The 10664-nt window shown below is 40.5% G+C and overlaps 1 protein-coding gene across 2 annotated transcripts in view; it reads right to left on the reverse strand.

Moving 5' to 3' along the window:
- Positions 1-5358: 5358 nt before the first annotated feature.
- STT3A (STT3A, catalytic subunit of the oligosaccharyltransferase complex) overlaps positions 5359-10664 on the reverse strand; it is a 32190-nt gene continuing 26884 nt past the window's right edge. Inside the window, exons 16-18 of one of the 2 annotated variants that reach the window (XM_008071423.1) lie at positions 7123-7311; positions 6266-6381; positions 5359-5641 (exon numbers count right to left, since the gene is read on the reverse strand). In XM_008071423.1, coding sequence (XP_008069614.1) covers positions 5603-5641; positions 6266-6381; positions 7123-7311 — 344 coding nt within the window. In that variant the 3' untranslated portion in view covers positions 5359-5602. The remainder of the gene's footprint in view (positions 5642-6265; positions 6382-7122; positions 7312-10664) is intronic. The other variant, XM_021719218.1, reaches the window with a different exon arrangement.

Below are 10664 nucleotides of genomic sequence, written 5' to 3' on the forward strand. Positions count from 1 at the left end.
AAGCTCCGCCGGGCCGTGCTCGGGCGCTCCTGGGCGGAGCTGCGCTTCCAGGCGGTGGTGCGGGCTCTGCCCCTGGCAGCTCTGGGCCTGAAGGCTGCCGCGATACCCACGAAAGCCGGCAGCCCGTGACCTCGGCACCTGGCTGGGCTGGGCCGTTTGACTGGAGTGTGAGGATCAGTAGTCAATAAACGCTGTAGAGTGCGATACCCTTAATACAGTACTAGAGCCGGGATCCCAGCAACAGCTGTTGAGAATTAGAGGAACTTTGTGGTAGGAGCAGGAGGCTTCAAAATGACTGGCCGTACATTGTGTGGGAGGAGCTTGGGGTTTGGAGCTTGAGGTAATGTCAGAATAACCAACTTTGCCTTGTCAGTGAACCGGCTGCTGGACAGTGGTGTAGTCCAGCCCAACCTTTTCGAAGGAAGGCCACCTCCTAGCTTAGTTGTATGAACTTTTTTTGTTGTTTGTTTTGAGCCGCTGTCACCCAGGCTGGAGTGCAGTGGCATGCTCACAGCCACCGCAGCCTCGACCTGCTAGGCTCAGGCGATCCTTCTGCCTCAGCCTTCCAAGTAGCTGGAACTACAGGAACGAGCCACCACGCCCGACTTTTTTTTATTTACTGTAGAGATGAGGTCTCACCGAGTTGCCCAGGCTGATCTCCAACCTGTAGGCTCAGGCATTCCTCTAACCTAGGCCTCCCAAAGTGCTGGGATTATAGGCTTGAGCTACCGCACCCGGCCTCATTTTTAATGTGTAAGCAAAGGGTATGTAAAAGAGAATATAAAATTTACAATGCAGATAAAATAGAGGAAGCTACTTAAATGGGAAACTAAATTCTGAGGAAAGGGGGCTCAACAAAAACTGAAATATATATTCTGACAGTAGACGAAACTAGGAACTCAAGGCATAAAAAGTATCATTTCCATTAAATTCTCCAGCCCTAAGAACTGGGCTACATACACCCAGAAAAACTACCTATCGTGATGCTGGTAACAGGGTAAAACAGGTGTAAAATATGTTACTCCAAAAACGCAACCATCCGTTTTAAAGAAGCAAAGTTAGGGACAAAAATCAAGAACAGAACTCTTAAAATGCTTGTGTATGAAGTTTTGAGCAATGAAATCAGTTTAGGCTTCATGTAACTTAAAGCATGTATTTGGCTGGTTTTTTTAAGAGACAGGTTCTCACTCTATCACCCAGCCTGGAGTGCAGTGGCTTGATCATAGCTCACTGCAGCCTCGACCTCCTGGCCTCAAGTGATCCTCCCACCTCAGCCTCCTAAATTGCTGGGATTACAGCCATGAGCCATCATGCCTGACAAAAAAAAAAAAGGCAAGTTTTTAGATCATTTATCTCATATTCTCTAGTCTCACTGTGTGCTGAAAACAAAGAACATGAAGAAAATAAGACAAAGAACTGTGTGAATGGAGTTAAATCATTTTAGCCTAAAAAAATAAGGTATACAGATTAGGCAGAATAACCGTTAGTCAGCATATATGAGAATAGCCTCTGTTCCTTTCTGAAATTTTACTAAAATAATAATAAAGGGTACCAATTTTTAAAAGACAATAACCTATAGAATATAAGATACAAAGATGGAAAGCCTTTAGATGAAAAGTAGTTAAATGAAATAAAGATGAAACCCAGGTCTAGCAACAGGAAAGCATTCTTGATTTACATCACAGAAATCCCAAAGGCTCAAGTTGAATTGGTGACACCAGGTAGCTCTGAATGTGGAGGTGAAAATGGGGCTAAAAAGAGGGTAGGTGAAAGACTATGTAAAAAGCAAATAAACACCCGCATCCCCTCCTTCCTCTATATCACCAAGGAATCACCCCTCCCCCCCCAAGCCGGTGTAAAACTTCAGAGAGTATATGTATGGTATGTGAACTGAAAAGCATTAGGCACAGTTAAAAGCCTGGGTACTTTTTTTATGCACTAAAGGTTGATCTTGTAAGACTTCTTTCTCTACTCCACTCCTACAAAGCTGGCAGCCTGGCTTATATCCTTGAGTAAGGGAATATTCAAGCTTTCTCCAGGGAGTCTTACCTATAGAAGAAAAAAAAAATCTAAAATTGGGATTTCCTAGGGTAACTGCCCAGCTAGATCACAGTAGACCAAAACACACATCAACAAGCCTCCATCTACCCCCAATAGACCTTTCAGTCGGCTTCTCAGGGTCCCACTCTTAAAGAAGAGCAGACAATCAAGAATTTGAGAAAGTCTTTAATTCAAAAGGTGTCAAAACAGAGGAATATTCAAACAAAAAAAGCTCTTGGACATTAAAAACATGATAGCAGAAAAAAAGAAAACTTTTAAATAGATAAATTAGTAAATAAAAATTAGAAAATAAAAAGTTGAAATCTCTGAGAAGGAAGAAGATAGAAAATAAAGGAGTAAATATAAGAATATTAAGGGATAAATTCAGGAAATCCACCATCCAGATAATTATATTTTTCAGAAAGAAAAAGAGGGTTGGGGAAATCCACATATAATGCAAGAATATTTTCCATAACTGAAGAACCGGACTTTCCCTACATAAAGTCCAAAGTACCAAGCATAATGGATGACCCACTCAAGACACATCATTGGGAAAATTTCAAAACATTACAAAGAGAAGAACTTGAGAAGTGTAGGGTGAGAAGGAATGGATACATTAAAAAAAAAATCAAAATTCGAATAGCACTGTATTTCTTAACATTTGGAAGATAGAAAACGAATGGGTCAATGCCTCCACAACAATTCTGAAGAAAAGATACTCCCAGTCTGTATTTCTGCACCCTGTTAATCCAGTATGACAAGAGACATGCAAGGTTCTTAAGATAATTTATCTCCTACACACACTTCCTCAGGAAGGCACTTAAAGGTGACAAACCAAGAAAAAAGGGAATTACTACACACAATGACAGTGAAAGGACACACCAACCCAAGAGGTGTGCAGCAAACCTGGAAAGTAAGCCAGTCCAAATTGGAACAAAAAAAACCAGAATATGTCTCTTAAGAAAACACCTAATAGCTGGGCTCGGTGGCTCAGCCTGTAATCCCGTGCCTTTGGGAGGCTGAGGTGAGTGGATTGCCTGAGCCCACAGGTTCAAGACCCACCTGGGCAACTTGGTGAGAGCTCATCTCTACAATAAATCAAAAATCAACCGGGTGTGGTAGTGCGCGCCTGTAATTCTGGCTACTCGGAAGGCTGAGGCAGAAGGATCGCCGGAGCCCAGCAAGTCAAGGCTGCGGTGGCCGGGAGCGGCCACTGCACTCCAGTCTGGGTGACAGAGTGAGACTCCAACTCAAAAAAAAAAAAAAGAAAACACCTAATGTGTCTGAACATATTAAAAGGAAGTTGGCACAGATTGAGAAAAACTGGGGGGACAAATTAATGACAAGTACAAAAACAAATGAAAAAAATGTCCTAAAAAAAGTTATGCAGGAAAAGAAAATTTGTAATAGTAAAACATGGCCTAGTTGTGAATAGCTATAAGGTAAAACGAAATACTAATCTAACCTAAATTTTCATTCTAATAGAACTAAATAGAATACCAGATAAATAGAATAATTATAATAGAATTACAACTATAAGTGAATATAACAACTATAATTAGAACTTCTATAATAGAAGGTGGTACTGTGTGTCCCTAGGAGTAAAAGGATGGTGAAAAACAACTAAATCCTCAGTTTCCACGCCAGAAATTCAACAGAGATGCTTAAAATTGAAGAACCAAAACAGCAAAACAAAGCAACTTATTTAATGATATGGAGGTAAGTGAGAATCTACAGAGTTGAAAGTAGTTACCTCTAGGGAGTAGAAAACATAGTACTGTTGCTTTTTAGAATTGAGTTTTCAACACAAAGTGCACAATAACAGTGAAAATGAACATTTTCTAAAAAGATAGCTTCAGGTAGCCTAGAAAGTAACAAAATTAAGATCCTCAGAGCAACAACTGTAGTGTCAAGTTATGCCATTTATACTGTATTTATACTATAGAAGAAAACTATTAATGATCTCTAACTGGTGTTAATCATACTTATAAATAAAATTCAGAATAACCTCTTCCACTGGGAATTTTGTATATAAATCAAGTAATGTCATTACATACAGTCAATCAAATCTTATATCGAATCTAAATCTCACCCACACTTGAAAAGCATGGTATATAAATTGGTTTGGAAGCCTAAGTTCCCTGCACATGCAAATATAGCCACTCATATCCTTTAGGAGCACCATTCTGACTTATCTAAAAATCATCATTCCTCCTCTTTTCTTAAATATAATACTAAACAGTTACTTTTTTTTTTTTAACGATTTAGGGTTTATATACATCAGTGATATATGTTTTGTGTCGTGACATTAAATATCCACAGGGACAACTGTGCTTTTGAGTTCAAACTTTTTAAGAAGTTTATCTTTTCTTGTAGTTAGGCTGGCACTGCTCTCTAGGGAGCGTGATGCTACCAATGCATCCCCCTTCTAATTTGTAGCTTATTTGGCAAGGGCTTTAAAACCAGGTAATTGAACTTGTTAACAATATATATAATAGCAACAAATAGGCTGAAACTAATGGAGAAAGAAGCTCACCTTTGAATAACCACAAGAGTTTTAGTGAATAGTCTCAAGGAAATAAGCAAAGAACCACTTACTATGTCACAGATAAGTGAAAGTATGGAAAAGCTAAATTTCAAATAGATATGTATGATTATATTTAAGGTGATTCAAAAATATCTACTGACCATCAAGCTTTTTATGTAATACTGGAAGAGTTTCTTCTCTATTGATAAAACAATTTCATGTCTTGAGTCATCAAACTGCTAATTTAGTCACACTTATTTATTCTGGCTCAAAGGAAAAAAAAAAATTCCTGGCTAGTTCCCAAAGAGTAATGGTGAAATCAGGTCTAGCTAGCTTCCTTTCTGTCCCTTATAAAGGCAAAGAGCCTCTAAGGACAAGAAACATTGAGAACAGAGACGTAACAGCAACAAGAAAAATGATCTGAAAGTAATCTGAAAGTGGGTATGCAAGAAAATAAGAAAAATATATCTAAAAAAAAAAGCTACCTTTCTTGCACAGAAATGGCACGGCTCTGGTCCCACACACATTCATTCATTCAATAAAAATATATTAAGCCACACTGTTTGCAAGGAACAGTACTAGGTGCTGCAATGCAAAAAGTATAACAAAACTGTTTATGTAGGATCTGAACTAGTCTTTTATACATTTCCTGATTTGAGAGAGAAAGAAGTTCCTACTTGGCTCAGTTAGGGAGCTAAGCACATGGATGAGGTCTGCTTATCTGTCCTATAAAGCCAGCATAAACTTTTGTCTTCCTCAAATCAGTTATAAGTCAAAACAAATAAGGCACATTTTTAAAAAATTCCCCCCTTTAATTGACCAAAGTAAAGCCATCACATTTCATTTGGTAACCTGCTCAGAATTATAAAAAATCATTTCATTTGGCCCAGCCCATACTGCCCAGGACAAAACTTCCAGACAATTCTAATCCCATCCGGCTCAGTTCTTATAAACTGTATATTTCAAAAAAAAAGTCTTCAAACGTCCTAAATATGACGTGCTCAGTGCGAAGCATATCGGAGCTGGATGTGACATTTACGTCCTTGACAGGCCTCGATTATCCAGATCCTTTACCTGCAACATAAAGATGTGATTTTAATATTTACAATCAGATCAACCTTGGGTAGCTTTTCTACTGAAATGGATTCACCCAGAGCAGGAGGGATTATGCTGAGTTCTGCTGTCTGGTTTGGGACTTTGAATAAATGAGCAAGGATTAGAGACTAGCTACTCTCTGTTTAGCTTTTTAAACACAAAGGAGCAAGGTAAATGATCTATCCTCCGTATAGATCAAGGTTCTTGAACTTTTCTTACATAAGAGACAAAACATACTCCTCTGTAACTCTATATACCACAAGTTCTTCAATGGGAGAGAAGATGTAGTTCAAAAACAAACACATGAACATTTTCTTTTTTCTCCCCCCAAACCTGATAATCACTGAAACATGATGAGTCAAGTCCCATCTGGAAACATATCCTCGCAACAACTGCCAAAATGACAGCAGACTGAAATGTCTACTCTCTAAGAACAATCTAAAATAAAAAGAGTAAAATTTTGAGTAAGCGGCAAGCTACTTTTCAGATACAAGTGTTAATAGAAATTTCCCTATTTGAGAAATATGTGGCTCATTTTTTAAACACTAGAACTAATTTGCAAATATGAAAGTTGCTTTCTGAAACAATGTAGCATCTGCTCACCTTGTATATCCTGACCAGCCAATGTTCTGTGGTATATGCTTCCTCTAGGACATCAAGCTCAAAGTCTTTATTCCCAATTTCAGCATTTCGAACACGGTCAAAGCCTGGTGGACGCTCTAGAAAGAGACAAAAAAAGAACATACTTCTTTCTACAATGCTGATTTCATAGAGACAGTAAATAGATTCAGTACATCATCTACTAACGGAATGATTATTTCTTAGCCTACAGTGTCGATAGATAGTAGGGTATGCAGTAAAAGGCATCAGACAGTAAGGGCAAATCAAGTGTTACCCTAACCCAAGTCCTGCCCAATAATTATGCCTTGCAGTCAGTGGAACTTATCTCAAGCAGACTTCTAACACCCTCTATTCCTGAGGACTCTCATCCAGAGACCTCTGAAATACACTAGGTCTCCAGAAATTCTTCCTAGTGCAGAACCAAAAAACTGAAGTCAGAAGGAAAGACTTAATCTGATCAAATAACTCTCAATGTATTCATCTGAGGAAATGAAGATTCTTTTGTCTCTGCCCCTTCATTCCTTTCTTCATTGTGATGCCTTTTTCTAAGAAACAATAAAAAGTAATGCTTAAAAGCACAAAATCTGGAGCTAGACTGCTTGAATGTGAATCCTGACTGCCGCTAGTCATGTGACATTGGGCAATTAAGTAACCTATTCATACCTCAATTTCCTCATATAGAAATCATAGTAATATTAGTATCTACCTTTTGGGTTGTTGTGAAAGTTAAATGAGTTAATAGATATAAAGCACTTAGAGCAGTGCCTGGCATACAGAAAGCACTGTGTATTAGTTGTCACTCTTACCATTGTTATTAAAAATTATTATGAATCACTCACTGGCTTCTGTGTAGACCTGTCCAAAGCGGTAGTAACACATCTTGTACATGAGGCAGTTCAGCAGCACTGGAGAACCCTCACGGTCCACACGGAATTCCCCAGTCGGAGTATAATAGTCATTCTCCTTTATATGTCTACCTGTGTCTGTGCTCCCTCCAATCCGGACCATCCAAAGAAACTTGTTGATATCTAGGGGGGAAAGATAAAGAAATGCTACATCACAAAGGTTGCAGGACCTAAATCAGTTCAGTATTACTTTTTTTTTTTCTTTTTTTCAGTTGGAGTCTCACTCTGTCACCCAGGCTAGACTGCAGTGGCACGCTCATGGCCACTGCAGTCTCGACCTGCTGGGCTCAGGTGATCCTTCTGCCTCAGCCCTCCAAATAGCTGGAACTACAGGCTGACGCTATCATGCCTGGCTAATTTTTTAATTTATTGTAGAGACAAGGTCTCACAAAGTTGCCTAAGCTGGTCTCAAATCCCTGGGCTCAGGTAATCCTCTTGCCCCAGCCTCCCAAAGTGCTGGGATTACAGGCTTGAGCCACTGCGCCCAGCCCCAGGTCAGTATTTCTAAGAAAATTCCCCCAACATATTTTTCTAATGGGGAATGGTACCGATTAACTCTAATTTGTAAAGTTAAGAAAGACAGTGTGTGGGCAAAATACTTTTCCTCAATCCTTAGAAGTTATTAGACTTGTGAAATCCTATGCTGTTAGTCCAGACTTAAGCCACAACTGAAATTAGTCCTATGGATTAGCTGGAGCTAAGCAGTTGAATATAGTTGTTACTGAGCACATGAAATGTGGCAACTCCAAAGTAAGATGTAAGTATAAAATATGCACTAGATTTCTAAGGCTTAGTTAAAAAAAAAAAAAAATCCGGCTGGGCTCGGTGGCTCAGCCTGCAATCCCAGCACTTTGGGAGCCGAGGCGAGAGGATTGCCTGCCCGCAGGTTCGAGACCTGCCTGGGAAACTTGGCGAGACCTCATCTCTACAATAAATCAAAAATTAGCCAGGCATGGTAGCGCATGCCTGTAGTTCCAGCTGCTTGGAAGGCTGAGGAGGAAGGATCGCTGGAGCCCAGCAGGTCGAGGCTGCGGTGGCTGGGAGCCTGCCACTGCCCTCCAGCTTGGGTGACAGAGTGAGACTCCAACTCAAAAAAAAAAAATTCACACAAGGGGGTAAAATATATTGGTTGCATGTTAAATAACAATGTTTTGATAGTAATATTCACTTGAATAAAATATTAAAATTAATTTCACCTGTTTATTTATATTTATTTTGATGTCATTAATAGAAAGCTTAAAATGACATAGGTGGGTCCCATTACATTTTTGTTGGAAAGTAGACAGCACTGACCTAAATAAAAGTTATATACTTCCAAATCATATATATGAGAAGTTCATATTTCTTACCTTTTTTTTTTTTTTAGTCAGAGTCTTACTCTGTTGCCCAGGCTGGAGTGCAGTGGCATGCTCACAGCCACTGCAGCCTCAACCTTCTGGGCTCAGGTGATCCTTCCACCTCAGTCTTCCAAGTGGCTGGAACTAGAGGCGTGCACTACCACACCGAGCTAATTTTATTTATTGTAGAGATGAGGTCTCACCATGTTGCTCAGGCTGGTCTCGAACCCATGGGCTCAGGCAATCCTCTTGCCTCAGCCTCCCAAAATGCTGGGATTATGGACATGAGGCACCATGCCTGGCTGAGAAGTCAGTGTTTCTATGTAAAACACTTCCAGGCTCCACAGATATTGACACCACAACATCAACGCCTAGATTTTGTCATTCTATGTGTTGCTTCCACAGGCTTTAGGAAAATCAGTTTCTATGTGTTTCATTGGAGAGTTGTATAAAAAGTATTACTCCAGCCAGGGTAACATGGTGAGACCCATCTCTACAAAAAAATTAAAAAATTAGCTGGATGTGGTAGCGTGTGATTGTAGTCCTGGCTACTCAGAAGGCTGAGGTGGAAGGATCACCTTAGCCCAGGAATCGAGGCTGCAGTGAACCATGATCGTGCCATTGCACTCCAGAGCTGGGCAACAGTATGAGACAGTGACTCAAAATTAAAATATTACTGAAAATAAGATTCCTACTGCACTGTTGCAGACGGTTCCAGGGGATATAAGAGTTAAGAACACTCTGGCCGGGCTTGGTGGCTCAGCCTGTAATCCTGCGCCTTTCGGAGGCTGAGGTGAGTGGATTGCCTGAGCCCGTGGGTTCAAGACCCCCCCGGGCAACTTGGCGAGACCTCATCTCTACAATAAATCAAAAATCAGCTGGGTGTGGTAGTACGCGCCTGTAGTTCCAGCTACCTGGAAGGCTGAGGCGGAAGGATCACCAGAGTCCAGCAGGTCGAGGCTGCGGTGGCCAGGAGCGGCCACTACACTCCAGTCTGGGCGACAGAGCGAGACTCCAACTCAAAAAAAAAAAAGAACACTCTGGATCCAAACTGTCTGAGTTTGAATCCCAGCACTGCCAGTTCTGACTGGGTGACTTTGAGCAAGTTACTTAACCTCTCTGTGCTTCAGTTTCCTCATAGTCAAACTGGAAAAATAAGAGTACCTACAAGAGAACTGCTATGGTCTTATGAGTAAGCACATGTAAAGCATTTACTATATTGTTTGTCACATAGTAAATATCCAATGACTAATAAAACTGTCTTTATGCAGGTCTGCATTCTTACCTTCATTCTACAAGTGGAAAAACTAAGGCACAAATAACTGCCTAGATCACACAGTCAGAAATAAGAGCAAAAGCAGAGCTGGGTATGGTGGCTTACACCTGTACTTCCAGCACTTTGGGGAGTGGAGATGAGAAGATTGCCTGAGCTGAGGGATTCAAGACCAGCCTGGGCAATTTGGCAAGACTTCATCTCTACATTTAAAAAAAAAAATAGTGAAATTAGCCAGACATGGTGGTGCACACCTGTAGTGCCAGCTACTTGGAAGGCTGAGGTGGTAGGATCGCCTGAAACCAGCAGGTTCAAGTTACAGTGGCCGTAAGCAGGCCACGGCACTCCAGCCTGGGCAACAAAGTAAGACTCCGTCTCAAAAAAATAAACAACAACAAAAAACAAACATTAGCTAAGGTATCAGAGAACACTGGCATTGTGGCTTCCTGGCAGGTAGGTATTTCTGAAGTAAAAACCTGGCATGCTTTATGAATGGAAAAGGAAAATAACAGAAGTAGTATGAAGGACAGCCCACTGCTCAAAAGATATGGTTGTCTACAAAAAAGAAGACTTAAAGAAGGGTAGTATTGTATCAAACTCTCCTGTAGTAGAATCTGGACTATGATCAGATCTAAATATCTTATTTTACATCTACATAAGCATCCAATAAAAAACGAATAACATAAACTAAGGACATTTAAGAAACATAATGAGATATGACCATGAAATAATAAAGCTTTTAAAAAACGTAACAAGCCAGGCTCGGTGGCTCAGCCTGTAATCCCGTGCCTTTGGGAGGCTGAGGTGAGTGGATTGCCTGAGCCCGCGGGTTCAAGACCCGCCTGGGCAACTTGGCGAGACCTCAT

Source organism: Carlito syrichta, unplaced genomic scaffold (assembly GCF_000164805.1).
Source record: "Carlito syrichta isolate Samal-C Ts95f unplaced genomic scaffold, Tarsius_syrichta-2.0.1 Scaffold314325, whole genome shotgun sequence".
Lineage (NCBI taxonomy): Eukaryota > Metazoa > Chordata > Mammalia > Primates > Tarsiidae > Carlito > Carlito syrichta.